The 21,766-nt window shown below is 36.5% G+C and overlaps 1 protein-coding gene across 11 annotated transcripts in view; it reads right to left on the reverse strand.

Annotated features, from left to right (window-relative positions):
* The window catches only part of CACNB2 (calcium voltage-gated channel auxiliary subunit beta 2), a 263,484-nt gene that overhangs the window by 18,652 nt on the left and 223,066 nt on the right, over positions 1–21,766 (reverse strand). For 8 of the 11 annotated variants that reach the window (XM_074900176.1, XM_074900177.1, XM_074900181.1 and 5 more), the window contains 6 exons: positions 17,840–17,976; positions 15,972–16,048; positions 11,982–12,115; positions 8,481–8,561; positions 8,112–8,170; positions 4,777–4,886 (listed from right to left, as the gene is read on the reverse strand). In XM_074900176.1, coding sequence (XP_074756277.1) covers positions 4,777–4,886; positions 8,112–8,170; positions 8,481–8,561; positions 11,982–12,115; positions 15,972–16,048; positions 17,840–17,976 — 598 coding nt within the window. Of the gene's footprint in view, positions 1–4,776; positions 4,887–8,111; positions 8,171–8,480; positions 8,562–11,816; positions 11,837–11,981; positions 12,116–15,971; positions 16,049–17,839; positions 17,977–21,766 lie in introns of all 11 variants that reach the window. The other 3 variants (XM_074900179.1, XM_074900180.1, XM_074900185.1) reach the window with 1 other exon arrangement.

Below are 21,766 nucleotides of genomic sequence, written 5' to 3' on the forward strand. Positions count from 1 at the left end.
CCAAATATGTTTCACGTTTCATTTAGAGCACATTGTTCTAATCTTTCTCTGAAAACAGATAAATAACTTATTTGTGGGCTATTTTATGGAACTTACTGTGGTAGTATTTTATCGATACAATAAAATGATTTTTCACTTCGAAACAGCCCAGTTAGGTGAGAAGCTGAAATTACTTGTATTTTCCAGACAGAAAATCGATCACAAAGAATAATCACAAGTTATTACTAATTGGGGTGGTGGGGGTGGTGGTGGTGTCAATTTCATAAATGCTGTGTTTGATTCTTCAGAGTAATTACCATAGTAAAAATTACATTCAAATTAGAAAAACAGAAGCCATCCTACAAAAAATCCTGATTTCTGGGGATTCTTTCTTCCAAAATATAAATGAAGCTTCTTTCAGAAGTCAGTCAGTACTAAGACTCAGGCCATTCCTGATGCTGCTCTGTACTGTCAGTACATGATCTCAGTACTGATCTGAGAGAAGGGAAAAATTCTTTCAACTGGGCTGGGAATGAAAAGAATAGATCCCCAGTTAAATGTCTGCAAAGAGGAGAGCCCAAAATAAGAGGACTTCAGGGGAATGAGGAGCCATAAGGCTGGTATTTCACAAGGTACACAACACTAGCTCCAGTAGTCCATAAAGTACTGCCTGGTTTCCATCTGCAGTTTCCAAATCAGTGCATTACCATGCAACATGCTGATTTTGATGACATACAGTATTGTTTGAGAGGTTCAAAGCCTGAATCTCAGTTTCAGCCACAATACTTAGTACTTCTACAAATCATGCTTGAGGCATGCAGAAAACACTGTAAAAAAAATAGCCTTCATTATAAAGGCTTCAAATAACTAGTCCAATACTGTACAGGAATTCTATATCAGAGGCAGCAAAAGCCTTTATTGCATTGGGATCTTCAGTTAATCCAGCAAAAATAAGAGTCTCCCTTTGCACCCCCCAGCACTGCACCTCACATCTGTCTGAGCGAGTCAGGACTGCCACCGGCAGTGCGGGAGGCAGCGTGGAGGGGCCTGGCAGGAAAGGGAGCGAGGGTATGCCCCTTCCCTCTGTGCTTCCACTCTCCACTGGCACTGTCTCTGGCTCCAGGCAAGGGCAGTCACCATGCTGCAGGCACAGCATGCTCTGAACTACCTTGGTGAGCTTTACAGGGTGCCACCTCTGGCACTGAGCCCTCAGGGGTGTCAAGGGGCTACTTGTTGGCCCTGGGTGAGGTGTGCAGGCTGCTGGGATTCAGGAGAGAGGCCCATGGCACATCATGCTGCAGTGCTGTAGCTTACAAGCTACTGGGTTGTAGGCAGCAGACCCCCCCTCTCCACTGGGGCTATCCCATTTTTCAACACAGAAATCAACATCTGCTGAACCAACAGAGATAGACAAGTGCTTAGTATGCTTAAGACTGAAATTCAAATCCCTGTTCTAAACCAGATACAGCAGAAGCTTGACTCTGCGTGCCCTACATCACAAATGTGTGTTTTAATTACTGGGGTATGAGTGCTTTGGAGGGAAGAAGATGGGTGATGGTTTCCTCTTTATGATCAGGAATTCAATCTCGGATCCAATAAATCTCTCCTGTTACAACCAATTGATTTAGTGCCGTAAAAAGTTTTGGTCAAATCACTCTTTCTGTCCTGCTCCCCCCGAAATTAAATTGAAAATGCCCTATTGTTCTTTTAGAGAACTTCATTTGCCTCCCTGAAGTTTCTTGCCTCATATAGTGTACAAGTTTCATAGCAAGCAAAACAGCAATTCACTGAGCAATTCCAATTCCCCACGTTAGTTTGTACATTTTTTAAAAAAAATAAGGCAGAGGACTGGTGTAAATGTAGTCTGCAAACACATAACCGAAGACTGAATCACAGCATATGCAACCTAAATATACTGAAAAGTCACACAGTTAACCTTCTTACTATTACTTCCTAAACTTTATTTTGCACAACTTGAGTTTGTAAATATAATAATACTCTTTGAATAGCATATTTTGTTGACTTACAGCAAATTCATCACACAAACTGAGAAAGAAAAATTCCACAATATGGTGAGATATTGCCACTAACCTCTGCTACTTGAGCCAACTAAGTACTCACAGCAGTTGTATGTTGTCATCTTCCTTGTGAACCACTGCTAGAAGAGCCCACCTACCAGCAGGATACAATGATATTTTCTGATTCTGACTCTTTCTGCCTTGAGATACACTGCAGGCAAGCAAGGGAACAGGCTTAGCCCAGCCCAGCCACCTGCTCCTCCAGTTGAACATCTTTAAAGTAAACAACTTTATACTCCACACTCCATGCTGCACAGCAAAGTAGGGATTGAAAGCTGAGAGATGAACACCTTCCTGCTTTAGTTCTGCTTGGCTGACCTGATCCAATCTGCTGGGGGCAGGTTCTGCTCAGCTTCATTGCTAGACTTGCCTAGGGAGAGCCGAGTCTTTAACCATTTTACATGCAAATCTTAGCATGTGTTAATGGCAGCCTCTAATAATTTGGTTAAGTTTTCTCAGAGATTTTCATAACAAATGCCCAGAAATATGTAACTGAAATATTGTTCAATTCACCTCCAAACTTCAAAACTCTGCTACATTATTAGAAGTATGGGATTATTACAGCTTCTGAAATAAAAGGTTTTGATAATATTTTTATTTTTAGTATATTCATGATATATTAACATAGGTAAGATTATTTTTTACCCTAACTTCATTGTTAAAATGACTTAGTTGCTCTAACTAATATTTCCCAAGATAATTAAAAATTATTTTATAAATCAGTTAGAACATTTTGTAAGCAACTGAAAACCTCGTATGTAGCAGGAAATCTTAGGTAATAATAATAGGCCTGTTACAAAAACTAGAGAGACATATTTATCTATCCACATATTTACATTTATACATAATCACTGGATCTTTTGGGTGTCTCCAACTGAGGTTCTGTCAGAACTTCTATTTTAAATCCCTCTATCAAAAAAATACCTTGGCCTAAAGAAAAGATGTTGATGTTCTTAAGGGTAAGATTCTCCATGAGATAAAGGTGTACATGATTGGGCTGCATTTATTTTTGATAGATTTTTTTTTCCTGTATAAATCTTTGTGATAGTTGATTTACATATATGAAAATAATTTTGCATGAGGAGTAGATTATATGCTTTTTACTGCTGCATATATTTGTGCAGTATTGCACAAAATTGCACATGCTTTGATGTTCAGGTTGGAAAATTAATCACCATGGTTTTGTTGCACAATTGGGTGACCTACACCCTTATTACCAATTTTCAGTTCTATTCAAAATAAGTGACACTTTTATCTTTTCATTAGATTATTAAACAGACTTTGGTGACAAGACTGAAATTCACATAGAGGGATATTCTTGTGTGTAAAGATATTAATTATGTTTTTACAGTACATTGCATTCTGATGTTTGAAAACACTTAAAATAAGACATACTTGGAAGCTATCAGACTACTTGCGAGTAAAGATTCACAGCCTTCACACAGCTGAAAGCAAGGGTTTTAAAAGGCAAATTTTCAAGAAAGGGAAGTCAAACTCTTTAAAGCAGAGAAGCACATTCTAAGAAGGACAGCTATACTAGGCAAATGTTAAGTATTCAGTCAAAAGTATAGGTGTACTTAAGAAATTCTGTTACAAAATTGATAAGGAATCCATTTAGTAGGATGAATGAGACTCCTTTGCTGTTCTACAAAATTTCCAAGATTTCAAGATACAATCCTGTTTTCGGGGGAAACCAAGCTCTCTCAAAGCCTACTAAGAGAAATCTGCAGCCTTTTAAGACAGAAACCTGACTGGAACATTCACTTGCAATCTTGGACATTCGAGTTCATGTTCCTCCTTTTTGTATCTGAGGAGGGACTGGAACTTGGCTGTCCCATATCTCAGCTGAGTGCCCTAACATGAGTACATAGACTCATGGTGGGATTCATTTCAGCTACCTCCAGGTGCCTCTACACAAGGAATGAGCCTGCAGCAGCAGCAAAATCTTGGATATAGTACACCTTGTGCTAGAAGAAAGGCTGAGGTCAGTCCACATGAGTGACCACCTTTTCCTGTTTACTCTAAGGGCATTTTGGGATGACGAGATCCAGTGTAGCCATTGGTACTGTAGATGGTGACATTTAGTTAAAACTTCCCAGCTAAGTTTATTTTTCTTTCTGCTTAATAAACGTTTAATTAATTATGCAACTGGACAAGCTTCAGTATAATAAGACCCCGTAAGATGACAGATATGTACGCTACAATCCTAGCTATACAGTTTTTTAAAAACACCTCCCCTTTTCCATCCTTCATTTTTTGTACTAACTCTTCTATGAGACTAACTATTTCTTGTAGTTTAAACTCATACAAAATTCAGAAGACGTGTACTTCAATAATTTTTTTCAAGTCTAATATCAGTAGCTATCATTACTAGTAATCTTATCAAAGATAATGCGTAATATCAATAATATCCATATAATTTCAGGTATTCTGAAGCTGTCATTTCTATTTAACCAGAATAATAGCTATTGAGATTTTATTTACCTTATGGATGGTAACTTCTCCTCACCGAGGAAAAGAGCAAAACATGAAAACTGAACGTAAGCAAGATAAACCAAAATCAGCCCTATATGAAGTTTACCTGGTAGTGATTTTAAAATAATTTCTAGTGCCAGGACTTCTGAATAGCAGAGAGAAGGCTATTTTTAGCTTACAGATATGAATAGAGAGTAGTATATTTCACAGCAAATTTGTAGATAGAATCATTACAGGTACTTACCTAAGCTTGATCTTGTGTTAGATCGCTCTATTATCGCATGCTTACTGGGGTTGTTTAATACTGAGCGTTTGGCAAGCGAGATGTCTGCTGTGACTCGTGTAATTGATATACTGCAAAAATAAAATACAGTAAAATAGAACAGAATGTTATTTATCTTGCAGGGATGTGGGGGGAAAAAGAGACTCATTTAACACTAAAAGATGGCTAAGACTACAGAAAAACAAGTTCTCAGCAGCACAATATGCTTTACACAATGTGAACAGAGAAGAAACTTTAGCTAGTAATACTGTTACAAGAACTGCTGATAACACATACCCCTCACTGCATGGTGCTGAAATGTAGTATGCCCACTGACTGCAAAAGCTACAGTGTCTGGGGAGCAGGGGGGCAAGAGCAGGTCAGACTGCTGGAGAAGATGGGACTTCACAGAATCACAGAACCATCTAGGTTAGAAAGGACCTTGAAGATCATCTAGTCCAACTGTTCACCTAGCACTGACAATTTCCACCTACGGCATATCCTTAAGCACTAAATCGACCCTACTCTTAATCACCTCCAGGGATGGGGACTCCACCATCTCCCTGGGCAGCTCACTCCAATGCCTCCCCTGGGGGGTCCAGACCTGATGTGGTTAGACTTTGTACCAGTATTCCCTGTGTCATATCCCTGTGCCCGTATCCCACTACGAATAGGCTGGTTTCTCCATTCCCTAATTTTGACTAATTCGTTGAAAGGTATTGAATGACAGCCTGGCTTACTTTAACCATACGTATAAGGCATATAGGGATATGCTGAGTTAACACGTAAAGGTAAGGTTTAGCAGGGAAAGCAGTACATCCATATAACTCTTATTTTCATTGTTCAGTTTACTAGCATGTTTTTTAACATTTTTTAACAGACTGCAAGAGATAACTATAATTTTCCAGAAAGATCCAGCAATATGCTGGCCACGTAAAAATGGGGACTGCAACACAGAGAAGCATGCAAATAAAAACTCTGGGCTGAGTATTTGGCAGGCTCAGATTTGTGTTTATGAGAAAATATGAGCCAAGAAAGAAGTGGTTACTTCCAGTTGTTTGCACTGACCTGCTACATAACCTTCTGCATACTCTTCCTCCTAGGAAAATTTGTTTTGCTTTACAGGGTCAAAATGCACCCTTTGGATAAATTCCCTTTCAAACTCTCTGGTCTAATCAGGTTAAGGGGTCACATTTTTCCAGTGCTGAGTCAAATCAGACTGATGATATTCCCTTGTTCTTCCTTGTATGACTTTACTTGTAATTTAAAATGAGGAAATGGATTTGCTAAGGACAGGGAAGGCTTCTCTCTGGCAAGCACAGTCAGATGCTGTTCATCTGAAACGTAACCAAATAGGTCATTTCCCAGTGAGCTCAACATGTGTATATATTTATCTAAAACCCTACAAAATGCAACAAAGCCAGAAGTTAACTTGGAAAAACAGAACTATTTGCACAATACTGATTAACAACATAATTTTTGAAATTTAGACATGATTTAACTTAAGCTAAAAACACAAAAAAAGATTGTGACTTCTGGCACAGCTCCTCGCAGATAATGCCACTAGTCTTAAATGAAATCCAATATGCAATTTGGTGTACTCATTAGTTATCTTTATTTGCTAGTTGATGAACATTACAAACTTTTACAGCTTTTTGGGTTTTGGTTTGGTGTTTTTCTCTGCTGCCAGTCTCCTACATGCAATAGAAAATAATTTTTCCCTTTTTCAAATGCAAACATGGTATATTGAATAAAGCTAGATTTATCAGTCTAAAATACTATTTTCCATTTTAAGATCTTTTAAGGTCTTTTTGAGATATGTAATGCCAGGAAGAACAAGACTGCTTTCAAAACAGGGTATGTATGTTCATGCACTAAAACAATTGCAATGAGAGTGGGCACGGCTTGACAGCAGAGCGGCAGTGAAAGCAGCAGCATGAATCTAAGAATCTCTTGTACAATTCTGTTGAGGACCTTGAGTACCAATTCAGATTGCTACTGAAGTTTGGAATGCTTCAATCTGGCACCATAGGCATCAATTGCATTGACAGTATTTGTGGTTTCACCCTGCTACATTGGATCTACAACTGAAAATCAGATATGCTCTAAAATACTTTAAGATATAAAGACTCAATAACTTTTTTCAGCTTGCAACACTCACACTTTTGTTAACTTCCAATGCTGAAGCTACATATCTAAGATTTGATAACCGTAACTAATATAAAGAGGGATTAGGTATCAACATCATCATTCTGACTGAGAAAATTCAACAGCTTAAACCACAATGTCTGGTATTTTAAAGAGGTGAAGCTATTGACTGAAAGCCTCAAGGTCCCTCCTTAAAGTTTGACAGCACTAGGACAGATAGAATAGTGTTACTGTTCTGCCCACTTCCAAACAAAACAGAACATTCATTGAAGTTACAGATACTACAACAATACCTTTCCTTTTTCTCAATTTCTCCCCAGCTAAAATGTCAACTCACTAGCACATATTAATTTCGGTCTTGATCCAGTAGTAATATAACCACATGTGGAGAGTGCACCTGATGTCTCTGGTCCATGAGTCCATGACGTCTGAATTACAGAACATGCTTTTAGTTTGACATTTGTACTATAGTAGTGCCTGGAGGCTCAAATACAAATCAGATTGGACCTTGCCTAGTGAGCTGCGGGGGACAGGCTGTAACAGCACTCAGATCAAAACTCAGCAAAGTGCAGCTTGTTTGTTACCAAGGGTGACCATATTTCAGCAAGGTGGGTGGGACTGTCCCCCTCCTCAGCAGTCCTTTTGAGACTTCCCATTATAGAGTCTAGCACTACTGTCAAACCAAGGGATCAAGAGTTTGACAACCATATACATTACAGGGTATGAAACTTATATCACTTTTTCCAAGTTAGATGTCACTGTAAGGAACTAGAGCTGAGGAAGAATGGTGGCCCTCCTCAGCTTGTACTGAACTCAGGAAACACTGACAAGGTATCACTTGAAAAATACTTAAAATAACTTTTTAAGAGTATATATTTATTAAATCTGTAGATATATATTTAGCAATTTGGAGTGTGAATGTCACAGTCAACAAGAATAATACATCCTTTTTTCCACTCTCAACAAATATATACCCTTGAACACTTCCCACCCCACCACAGCTTCAGCGTGCTCTGCTGAGGAAACTTCCAATCACACTATAGTCCACTGATCATGGAATTAGCTGCCGTTCCTAATTTGCTACAAAAAGAATGCCATTATTGCTTAAAAACCTGGAAGTACCTAAAGAGGAAATGAACTCAAGTAGATTTGCATTGCAAAGTACTTACCGCCCTTCAAATCTATGTTTTAAAAAATCAAATAATGCTTTTTGCATCATATCTGTTACCTGGAAGCAAACAAACAACAAATTAATAATCATATAGGAAATTCATAATACTTGATGCTAATAATAGTATGTTATAAAGTTGACAGTAGATCTTATATTTGAGCAATGAGATTGGAATGTAATTTATTCTTAATCTGAATTCTGTATGAAATAAAATACAAACAAGTAGCTGTCTAGAAGAAGTAACACCTGTCTAGATTTTTGTCTATGATATAAACTATGTTATTCAGCTTAACTACCTTTGAGTATTCAAATACAAACAAAGCATAATATTTTTTGCAAAATAAAATCATTCACAACAATCACTTACTTCATATCCCTTCAGAGAAGGCCCCACTAAAACTACTGGTCGCATAGAAGGCACTACATCATAGGGAGGAATGTGCTCTGTCTGCAAAACAGAAAAAGCTTTCAGCATTACAGCACCTAAAGAAAGTGTTACACATTACTTACAATATTAGGAACTCTGAATTTCCAGTGATGTCACCAACACAGGAACCATGGATTCGTTAACTTTTCCTAAGAACTGGTAGTACAAGATAAGGACATAATAGGTTCATGGATTTCTTTTGAAAAAGCTTTTCTTTGACTTTTGATTTTCCTACTCTTTTCATATTTGCTCTGAACAGCTATAAACCCATTATTCTGGAGACATTCACCTGTCCCACTCCATAGTTCCTCATTGTTAAACTGAAAAGGTTATTTCCAACAGTTAATGATTTGAAATGATTGACTCTAGAGCTGTGACATTGTTTCCCACCAAAACTTTATATAGGCAAATTATGAAAGAGAAAACTACAGCAAAAAGAGATGGGAAAAGCCTAATGCATCTCTATGTTCAGATCTGCCCACTGCTTGGCAAAACATTGTGACACCACTGCAAATTCTCATGGGAGCACTCATAGTCTGACTTCCACATTTGCATCCTCAATTCACTTGCAAATGAAATCAAAATAATGACTGATCCAATTAGTATTTCTAGAAAATTTTCATAAACAGAGCTTGGGATAGCAAACCTTCCGCTTTGGGAAGTTCCTGTCACCACCCAAGAATGGGTTCTGTTAGTATGATAATCATCAAAATACTTACTGATGTATCATGCACAATTTATAAAAAGTGTTTTAAAATACAAAGCTAAAAAGATTGCCTACTTCAAAAGATTGCAAACATTTTTATATTGTTATCAAAATAAAATACAAAAAAATTAAACTGGATTTTTTTCTTTAATAGACGGCTATTCAATATATAGCACGAAGAATGAGTCATATCAGAAAGAGGTTTTGTTTGTAAGGGAGGGTTTGGTTTATTTTTGTCTTGGGGAAAAAATGTTTGAAATCCAAACCCAGGAATATGTGGGTGATAGAGAAAAAGGTATGCCAGATTTATTTTTCAGATGCCTACGTAGTACAAATACATCAGTCAAGATCACAGAATACAGTCACTGTTTGTTGCTTCAGTAGTCAACGTATCCCAAGGTGTTTCACAATAACAATAAAATAAGTATATACATTCCAAAATACAAAAACACAAAGACAGACATTAATAGAGTGACAGCACAAAATGCTACACAAGCAGCAGTCCAAAGCAGTCTAAGACATGGAAAATATTTGTGAATGTTTTTCAACATAATTTATCTTGGTTTTTTGTTACCTGTAGCTTCACCAGATAATTAGTAACATAAGAATGAATACCAGTGCCCAAGGCATCATAAGCATGTGAAATTAATTTATTTTTCACAGTGGAGAATCTGACTCAACACATTTCAAAGCAAACCCCTGCAATTATGCTGCGCCAGTATCAAAATGCAGCCCTCCACTATTCTTTCTAATATTACTAATAATCTGATAAGCATGTTAGAGACAGATCCTAAGAAAAATTCATTACCAATGTGTAAGTTCTTAAAGCATGAGTGTCCTGATGCAACAGATCTTTGTCTTAATGTGGCTGACTCAACCAAAGGTATTCATGCTAGAAGTTAACCAGCTATTTGAAAATTAGGGAAAGCACAGAAATTACCTTATTTGATGGAATATGGAGTATTTTAAAAATCTGTTCTGTTGACACAGGCATTTTTTTCTCTCTAATCTTTACAGCTTGAAGTAATACAGCTGTCAGCAGAAAACTGAGTAAAAGTTATCAAATGGAAGCATTAAAGTTCTTTAATTTAGTATTAGAGAATCTAATATTTTCTAAGGGACTGGCACTGAGCTATACGGCTTCCACGTGGAGATTCAAGTTCAAATATGAACTTGGAATAAAAACTAGTGTAGTTTTGCTCAGTGGTTTGACTATGTAGATTACTTTGGGGTGCCCATCCAGCATTTCCTGTAAATGTCATTATTACAGAACCCACTATAGCCAGTAATGATTCTGATATGGAAGAAAAGAGACACGACAGAATTAAGAGGGAGATGGAACTAGTCACCATCCAGATCCAAGGGTTCATCTAGAAGCCGTGTCTTCAAAAGATGCTTATGCAGACAGCATCCAGTACAAGTCAACACATTATTCTTCCTCAGCATTTATCTTTGATTATGATTACGTAAGATATTAATCAGAAGCAAGAAACTGCTGTTGATTTCCATAATGGGCTGTGGATGACATGGTACTGAACAGACCCTACTGAAGCAAATACTGTTGACTTTGGAAATGAGAAGGTTCCAATATTATTTAAAAGAGTTCAAGAAGAAAAGACAGAAAGAAAAAAAGTTTTATTTACTAAACATGAGAGCATCCACAGCATGGGCAACAGCATCACTTGGCATGATTTATAAGTACTAATAGTCTGTTACCCATAGATTTGAGTGCTTAAAACCAAATAAATAAGAGCTATGAAGATTAAAGACTTAAATACAAAAAAGTAGAAATGTGGTATTTCACTGCATAGTTTGGCTCCTACTTAATGTCTTGATAACTTATTCCAGCAAAGATCTTAGAAATGCATTGCAGTGTGCTGTAACAGAATGACAGTTGCATAATTCTGTAGTTATCTGGGTTATCTATGGAGAGACATTGGCTCTCCTGGGAACCACCAGTACCATTTCCAATAGCCGAGATACTAAAAAAGTCTGACTGATGGATGGCAAGAACATTTGGCTGATAATTTATACATGACAAGAGAAAAAACTCAAAGTAAACTGTCAAAACAAGACTGCAGTTTTCCACTAGTCTTGTTCACCTGGAGATTTTGCACCTAGAGAATTAGAAGTTTAAATACTGACTAAATTAAAGATACAACGGTTTTGACTGTTTTCTAAGTACAATCTGAGTATCTGATTACATTCCAATGATGATTTTCATAAACTGAGTTATAAGGAAAAAAAAAAAACAAAACAACTTGAGAAAGAGATAGAAAGAGTAAGCATGCACTAGAGAGGTGCATTATATGGATTTGTCAGAACTAAATTTCACAAACTTTTAGAAGGCCTTCCAAGTGTGTCCTATTATTCCATCAAAAAGGATAAGTACTGTAGCAGAGTTTCATGGACGCACTGAACTTGGGACTGTTTGTTTTCTTGTACTGAATCCGCTAACAGATTGATACATTTCTTCCTTAATTCTAGAATAGTTGCACTCTTAATCTGGGGTAATAATGCTAATGATGCCAGTGGCAGGATAAACACAGGTAATGTTGATATAAACTTACCGATTTCTGCTTCTGCTTAGCTACAGCAGCATGGAAAAGAAACAAAGAACAACAAAGCATGCATGTTATTGGCTTGTCAAAGGACGCAGACAGTTAACAGGACTAGAAATGTGACGCAGTGCAGGTGAGCAGGTGGACAGATGGGAGCTTGGAAGTTGGTGTTACCTTCTTAAAGAAGGGCATTCTTTTCTCTTTGGAGTGGGGTGATGTTACACTGTTTGCACTGGGTTTGGGGGAGCGATGGTTTGCTGGAATATCATTTTCTTCTGCATCTAAGCCAGTGGCATCTATGTCTATAGCTATATACAGACAAACAATTCAGAATTATCAGATGACAGGGAAAGTAAAGATAGGTTAAAAAGGAAATAACAGGTAAAGAAAAATAAAACTGTCCAGAGTAATAAATAAATTTAAAAAATCAATAAAATAAAGGGAAAAAATTTAAAGGTGTAGTACATTAGGATTAGAAGACAGAAGGCAATCTGTAACAGCTACTATAACATTTCCTCTGATCCTCTTTTACAGAGCTACATTAGACATACACAGAATTACTCTTACGAAACAAAGCAATGGCCAAGTTCATTTTGTTACACCAGTGTAAATCCAAACTAGTTCACTGAAATAGATAAGACTCGACAATGTAAACAACAGAACTTGGCCAACAACATTTGGAGTATTTTATAGCAGTGAACACTTAATTCAAAATGGGTATCATTAACTGAAATTTGAAATGTCATAGCATGTCTATACGAAATCAAGAAACAGAAGAAAAATCACTTTTGAAGACAAAACCAGCCTGATACTGGTACTATAATATCTACATTTATCTCAGGGTGGACTGCAACTGGCATTTTTAACCATTTTAACAGTACTCATAAGATCCATTTATTAAAAATAATAAAACCAGACCTACTAATCGCGAAAACTAAAAAGAATGGGTAGCAGAAGAGAGGAAACTGATCCCAGCTTGTCTCAGAGACCTGGATCCTGTTGTAAAGAGTGAGGATGTACGCAGAGCAAAATGGAAGTGAATACAATAAACCACTGCTGTTCAACCTCTGCACCAAAAGAACACACAGCACACAATGTTTATTACATAAATATAAAATATTTACCCTCTTTATCGAAGAAGTAACAGCAGTTTAAGCAAAAATCATCTCATCACGGACTCAGAAATAAATACATTTTCAAAACACAAAGCCATGTTATCCTGAATGCTGAGTCCAACAGATACCTGTCAACTACATCCAAAACCAAACCAAACCAAATAAACTTTCTTGTTTACAATGCTAAATTCTGATCTTAAGTTTTTCTTCAGAAAGCAAGTACATACATAACAGCAATCCACAAACATGCTGTACAACATCACCCTTGTGTGTAAAGATCTTACCCACCTCTTGACACACTCTGCTGACACATGTTTATTTTGTTGAGCCATTATGTTGAACTGAATCTAAATCTAAATACATCTATAAGCAGTATCATTTGCATTGACTTTATCCAAACCCATAATTAATCAATGCAAACTATTATGGAACCACCTTAGCGACCTGCTTTCAGCTGCTTGATGAGGAGGACATCAACTAATACAGCGGCATGTGCTATTACACTATGCACCAAATAAATATTTCTGTCAAGCCCACGCGCAGCTACTGATTTAGGAGACGCTTGGGACAGTGACCCCTTCTGCTTGAGTAAAGTGTGTTTTCTCATTTGAATTATCCACAGATCTAATGTCATGAAGCCTGACAATCCCTGAGTTACAAAACTGTGTCTTTGAGTCTGCCCTTGCCAGGGAAGACTGTGAGTAGATCCACACCACGTTTATATACTCCTACTCCTAAAAACAGCCACAGAAATCACATAACATTTTCTTCTAGCAACACTGTTCCTTCACCCTCTTCGTAAGTATAAAAAGAACATATTATCCTTGCTTGAATACAGGCCAGCAGAGATGCTATAAATCACTCCTAGTAAGGCATATTAAAACTCCTTCAGTTCTACATTCAACTAAAATCATCAGTAAAGAAAAATCAGGGTTGTTAAGTTTTTCCTGTATAAAAGAAATGCAGCATTTGGTCAGATAAGGTAATAGTATCTCCTTTTTTCATTCTCAGTCTTCACACTATGTAACATCTTCTATGATAGTTCTTTTACTGTTAATTATCTTTAGTTCACTGGGTTATTTTCAAGGACATTTTCACCACTATCCTCATTCTGTTTGGTGGCCCATGAAGATTGTATGGATTGATTATATATATAATGATAATAATGATTATATAGATATTGATAGTATTGATTATTTAAATGGCTATGAGCCTCCTTTTAATTTGTTTTTCACTGGTTCTTCATCTTGTTTGGGTTTTGGTTTTGTCGCACTAGTTTATGTAGGAAAAAAATCCCTGACTCAAAGTCAAAAAATAAAGTTAACTTAGTTAAAATCTCTTCATTTCATTAAATCATTTATGTATTTGTCATTTTCGGTTTTTTACTTTCAAAAAGAGGAGGCCTGGGAATAATAATTGAACTGTACTTCAAAGTAATTTGAATTCTTGTGCAGTCACCCTTCTTGGGATGTCTTAAGATAAACAAAATTATTAATGCAGACCCAAAACTTTAAGATCACAGAATAAGCTAATGCACACTATTTGTAAATATTCTCCAAATTTTCAATGTAACTGAATAAGCTTTACCAGATTTCCTTCTTTCTACAGAAAACAATGTTTCTGAAAACTACTGTCTGAAGAAATAATTCAATGAAATGAAAATTACAGGATGGCTAGCAATCAGACAGTTGGTAACCTAAGAATGCGATCGGTTCTCTTACAGCATGAATGTTCTGTGCATCAATTCTGGAAATTTCGTATGTACTGATCTCCAAGTGTTTTCAGTATACAAATATTATAGCATTTCAGATGCTCTAACTATAAAATCACAACATAGGTCCATGGACAATTTTACTGAAAAAATGCAGCTGTTGAGAAAGTGGGCCTTAACAGTAAATACGACAGTTTAAAGCCGTCGTAAAATAAAAGATGAAGGTAGGTTCTACAGACTTGTGATGAACGCCTATTAGTAAACTGAAAATATATTAAGAAAAAAAAACAGAGGTAGGGAACTTAAGTGGAATTTTGATAAACTGCAACTGTAATGAAGTTGGTTGTTACAAACAAATTCATGGTTTCACAAGAAAAGCAGATATATTTTTCAATTACTTTAATCAAATGAAGCTATGACCATAGCTTGATTGAATTCCTCTGTCTCTCTCTTTATGTCTATGTAAATACTTTAATATCTTCAGGTTCATTTTAAGATGCCTGGCTCTGTAGGCCAGGCTCCACATAAACTAACATGATGGGAAAATACATGTCTTTGCCTCCCTAGACAAGGCACTAGCAACATTCACTAATATTTTCTGGTTTTAGGTGTTCAAAATGTAAATTTTCTCTCTCAGGAGAAGACAAAACATTGAGCAATGCAGCATCTGAATTATAGTAGAATTTATTTTTTTTTTTTGGTAATCTTCTGCTATGCTTTTTTCAAGGAGCTAATGCCAGTTTCCCCCACCAACTTTCCATGTATTTGCTTCATACCTCTTGAATCCAACCTAAGTTAAATATCTGTTGATGCTCTAAATACAAAACAGTATTTGTGAAAAATTTGTCAGAAAAGGAAAAAAATATGCTACAATTATATGAAGTACACCCTCATTATCAGGACTGTGAAACGAAACTTTTCTGTTGTAAAATAACGCCATTCTTGATCCTACAACAGAAACCTCTTGGGAATTGTCATTTTTACTGCTGCTTTTTCTCCTGTAGCAGAAGGTATTGCTTGTTCAGCAGAAGTGCTCAGACCAGACCAAATCTCTAGCTATCCTACTGAAATGCAGCCTCATCATTTTATCATGTCTTTGCTATAAAACACCATGGTAAAAGCAAAGAGGGAATTTTGTGCATTGTTAACAGCCCTATCATCGCCTGAACTTGCTGGCACTGACTCCATTACTTCAAACCTGCCCAAACCAGCCTTACAGGGCAACGCAACAACCCAACCTTATCCCTATGAAGTACAGGGAATAAGAAAAATAGACTAAATATATATAAATTTTAACAGATTAGGTGCATGAGTCTGAAGGGTTCATGACCTACTCACCAGATGATGGAGGCGTCGATTTTCTGGAACTAGGAACGATGTCACCCAAACTGGATGAAGAGTTTCCTCCTGATTTACTGGAGTAAAGCAACAAATTAGTTCGAAGTTTCATAGCTTTCTGAGTATTTATTCGAGTTTATTTATTACTTGCCTTCTAAATGAGCTGCCAGCTAGGAGACAAACAGTGTTTCTGGCATTGGTATAAAATATACATCTTACACAAAATGTGTGTACATTCTGAGAACTGAGGAACTTCAAACATCAATCATGCTCCTTGTTCTGCTGTGCAGCTTCATTATACTGCATATGCTCTCACTACCCCATGATCTTAACATAATCCAATTACTAATATGGCTATCGATATATAATTATTAATATTACTATTCATTACTAAAACTAATTCTTAAGCCAGTGAGCACATCTGTTTACTTTAACAGAAGAGTTATTGGTAGCTCCCTAACAAAAATGATAGTGTGTTTGCCTAACATCTTTTCAATTTCATTAAAGTACAAATTCTTTTGCTGCCTCAATACAAGGTAGCACTTGGGAAAAAGAAAGTCTCTCCAATGAAGATAAAGAAACTAGAGTTTTATCCAGTTCTGCTTTGTGAAAACCTATCCAAGTTGTGAAAATGAAACAGTATTTTTAGTCATTTTATTTCTGTTACTATAACAAGAAAAGCACTGAAAAGAACGTTAGAAAGGCTATTTCACTCTTCAAATGATTCATGTGATAGTACTAGTTTCCACTTTCCCCATCTTAAAATATTAATAAGCACTAAGTAAATGCATTTTTGGCATAGGACAGTGTTATCTCCAGTGAGAAGCTCTGGAGAATGGAAGCCTTTACACTTTAGAAAGGGATCAAATCACTGGGTCAGATTTGGCTGCATCAGAAGCATCACGAGAGAAATATGGGACCTGACATCCTCATGCCAAGGACAGCACACCTATAGGAAAGGCATTTCACAGCTGGAGAATGCAGCACTGCAGCATCCTGGTCTCTTAGCGCAGACATGCTCTTCAAACAAAGATGCCCTTCCTATTCAAGCAGGAAAGTCTTTCTGGCTTCCCAAGTGTTTCCCAGGTGTTTTCTCATTTCCCGGTCCATCCCACTCAGACAGACTGGAAATATTTATGTCCTACATACCCAAAGGAAAGCAAGTGGCATTTGCTTCCACGTATGTTAATGTTTACCAGGAAACTACTTTATTAAGAATTCTATAGCAAAGATGACATTATTACCATCTTGCAGCATTGTTCAATACATACAGATACTGAATATTTTTATGTAATGATGGCTGCAGTCAGAGACAACAACTGACTTGACATGAAACTTCCATCATAAAATACAGTATTCTTAAAAGCTGTATTTGAAGGTAATGAACTTGACAAAACCCAAACATTTTTTCCCTAAGAGTTAATTAATAGGCACTGGCTTCAGTTTACAAATAAATTAATCTTAACATTTTCTGTAATTTCTAAAATCAGCTTTGAAAGTGTTTAGAAATTGCAAGATCATGAAAACAAGTAATAAATGCTAGAATTTAGGGAGATAGATTTTTAAGTAAAAAATGGTACTTCCACATAGTAAATGCACTAACTTCGATGTATATTTGAAAATATTTTATGAAAATAAAATGGAATAATAGCCATTCTAGGCCACCACAGACTACCAATCTAAATATCTACTTTCTCTCTCAAATGCCAATGACATTAATTATATAAATAAATATTACTTCCTTCATTGATTTAAAATGTTTGTACCTGCCATTTACAACAATTATACAGAACTACAGCATACACAGCAGTAACTTTCAAGTTGTGTCACAGCCAATACTACTATTTTTAATGTTTTGCTGTTATTACCTGGAGTAGAATTTTCCTTGTTTTGCCTTTTGTTCATGCTGCAGCCTCATGTTTTCTAGTTTGACTGGGCTTGGAATGAATCCTATTTCACAGCCTTCTTTTACCAACCGTCCTATCCACCAGTCATTATTAAATTTCTACAGACAAAAAAAAAAAGTAATGTACTAAGAAATTACTTTATTTAGGATCATTTTGTTATTATTTTTGATTTGCAGCTAAGCCATTTTATGTAATTCTTCCCTGCATTTAATCACTGTACTATGTTATTATGGCAATGAAGAATTGTGGTAATATTCAGAAATACATTAATATAATTATACATTGCAAATTATTAAAATGCTACAGTACTTCAGCAGAAACCTTCCTTCATAGACTTAATGATTCTCCCTGGCTTTACCTGTTTTACCATCTTTATTTTTTCTGCTTTACAGTCTTTCCCCCTCATACATGAGAGCTGCTTTTGTTCTCCCTGTACTTCTCCTTGGTGGACACCAGAAATTTCTTCTGATTGGCTCCTCTAATAATCTATTTTTCTTATTCTTTTATATTCAGTTCTCTATTTAAAATAAAAAATACTGCTTCTCAAACTCCCCTGCCTCTCTGAACTCACTAGAACCTTCTGAAATATGACTACATTCTGCTGCTTATATATGCTCTACTTGCATACAGCGCATGTGATCTTCATCTTAAACATACTATGATAGATACACAAGGAATGATTATCTTTGGATAGCTAAAAAACCTTACAATTAGACAAATGCACAAGATAGTCCAATTACCTGAATTTAGCTCTATGAAATGTGAAATAATGACTAATAACATTTATTCATATACACAGGGGTATTTGTTTGATTGTTTTGCAGATGTCTGTAGAGCAGAACTATTTGCTTTTTCCTTTATCATTTATTCACCATTTTTGGATGAGAATAGGTCACTTATGTATGTCCTCACATGCAATACTCTAGGAGTTCCATGGGTATAAATACTGTTAAATACGAATTTTGTATAATTTGGATTATTTATGAAACTGTGAGAGAACATCCAAATGGGAAGAGAAGTTGCCTCTTAAATATGAAGCTATGACTATAGTGCATCTTTAATTATTTAATAAGTAGTTTTAACAAGTGTATAGTTAGGAGTAAAGCATGTAAAATGTGTGGGCTCTCATAAAAAGGAATTCATTTCACTGAGAATACAAATGATACACAACCTGAATTGCAGTATTACCTTTATTTTGGCTACTACTGAAATGTTGTGATGCTGGAGACAAACTTAAAGATATTTAGCTAATAAAAAATAAAGATTAAAATAAACTTACTTTTAAGCTCACAATATATAAGGGGATCTATAACATTCATCCAATGGGATGCCTTTATGAGTAAGAATACCAATGTTTAATAGAGAGCTAATCTGGAATAGTAGTTTTTCAAAGCTGTATTAGACTGGAACTTATTATTAAAACATTAACCTTTCAGTGCAGAATGCTAACTACAGATATGCATGTGCACTTAAAATATGTTGTAGATAAACATATTTAGATAAAAAACACCACTGAAATCCAAATAACCACTACTTTTCTATGCTGTCCTAGGCTACTATACAACAGACTACTGTACAATAACATTAATTTTACTATAATTAATAGAAATGCTAAATCCGTAGGAATTTTTTCTTCATACAAAAATAAAAGCATGTGGAATTCATTCCTGCAAAGTCTCAAAGCTAAATGCTGTGTCAGTATATGAAAAGGAGGATAAGATACTTTTGTAAGTAATAATATCACACATCATAATACTTTCTAATTTTAAAAAGAGATAGCGGAAATCTTGGTAGGGAAGTGTCCAACTCTCAAGGTGCTGGCTGGGATGAATGATTCTCTGTAATCAGCTGTGCTTGAAGTGCCAAGGGAAACACAAATATGAATTAAATGCAAAGCAGAATTATAGCCACGCTTTAAAAGCCTCAAAAGATTCAGGAGTGACTATGATGTAGCACATGTTTCTTCATACAGGAAGGATTCCTTCATCTTTATGTGTACTGAGTTTTAATGAATGTAACCTAATAATGAAAACAAATTTCCCTCATACTCAATCACTGCAGTACTTTTCACCACTGCACGTGTACATCCTGAGGTGAGGTTTTTCTTGCTTGAGCCCTCTCAGCAGCACAAATTGGAGAACACTCCTTGTAGACAAGCATAGGACAGCATTGATCCAATACAGCATTACTATGCAGGCAAAAGTTATTGGAGATTAACTTAGATTTCTTTATTTCTAGCAACCCATTAGGCATAAAATATAAAAGCAACACTGCATTTTATAGCACAATATGGTTTTTTACCTTTCATCTGCATAAATAATTAAAGTTTGACCATTTCAGTTCTCCCAGCACTAACTATAGGGAGCTCCAAAATTACTGAAGGAGCAATATCTGGGTGAGAGACAGAGTCCTGGAGACTGAGCAGGGCATGGCCATGGAAGATGGAAGGTGAGGACGCGGCTGGGCAGGGCAGGGCCTGGCCACTGCTCGGGGCACCTTCCTGAAGAGGTTCAATCTGCCCAGATGCACCAGCCACTGCCAAACACAGGACCAGAGAGTCCAAGTCCAAGTCTGACTCCTTGCAGATCCTTTCTCACCTCTCCATCCCAGCAGTGTACCCAGTCTGGGCACAGGGTCCCTTCTACAACCCAGATCTGGCCTAGCACAGCTAGACAGTCAACCTTCCTTAACTGCTTAGAGAGAGGGATTTTTAAAGGCAATTAACTCAGAGTGCCTCTTGCATTACAACTGAAGCTGCAAGAAGATTTTAATCTATTTGTCCATTCCTCAGTGCTACATGCCACCACAGACAATATAACAACTCAGGCTTCCTTTCATTTCTGGAGATCCAGAAAAGTTCATGAAACTTTTCTTCCTCATTTTCAACCATGCACATTTACATCCGACTCGAAGTTGTGTTGTGAGGAAAAAAAGCATAAATTGTAACAGAAAATCTGCAAACACACTTTCTAGTTCATATGGAAACAGGGGAAAGACTTGATGAGAGGTCTGAGATTACCAGCCTGTTTGAAATGCAGATGGAATAGATGATGACAAAATCATTTAATCTAATCAAACTGAGCTGTATTTCCAGTGCTTCCAGACTCACTGGAGAATGCTGATGGTTTACTTTTGCCAGAACTCTGTGCCTGCTCATCTCCACTTTTGTCACAAGACAGAGCAGAACAATTCTTTTGCACTATCATCAGACAGAAGACGTTTCCTTCACTACATAGAGTTCGAATCCAAATGATCCCTTTTTTGTGTGTTTAATATATATGGAAAATTATGATCATTAGTCATCAGTATGAAGGCACTAGAAGTCCATTTCTGGTGTTTCCTTAGTCTCTGTCCACCTGTATTTCTACCTGTGTATTAGGAAAGTTTCCTGCTTCTGCAAAGCACCTGCACTAGAAAAATCACTGTGCATCATCAGTCATAACTACTGAGGGATGTTTTAACAATCTAAAATGGGGCAAAGATATCATTTCAAATGCATGGCTAAGTTGCTCTCATCCTTAAGCTAACTTTCTAGTTCTTCTGCTATAAATTTCCATTTCCAGATGCCATTTTGTGACAAAACACAATGGAATATGATGAGAAGCTGGGAAGTCTCATCAAATGAGGGAATCATTCAGAAGGGAGCAGTGGGCTGCTAAGGAGAACCTGTATGGGAAAGTTACTTTGTTTTGGACTAACTTGCAAGGAGCAGAGAAACAAAGTGACTTTAGGTGTTTGAAACTGTAAAAACTGAAAATTTTCAAAGCCAAACTACAGGAAAAGAAAACCAATGCAACAAATGCAAAGCTCCCTGCTTTGTGCAACTTGAAATATCACATCAGTTCTTCAGCATATGAGAGTTAACAAAATATTGTCTGTGCCAGGGAA

Source organism: Athene noctua, chromosome 2 (assembly GCF_965140245.1).
Source record: "Athene noctua chromosome 2, bAthNoc1.hap1.1, whole genome shotgun sequence".
Lineage (NCBI taxonomy): Eukaryota > Metazoa > Chordata > Aves > Strigiformes > Strigidae > Athene > Athene noctua.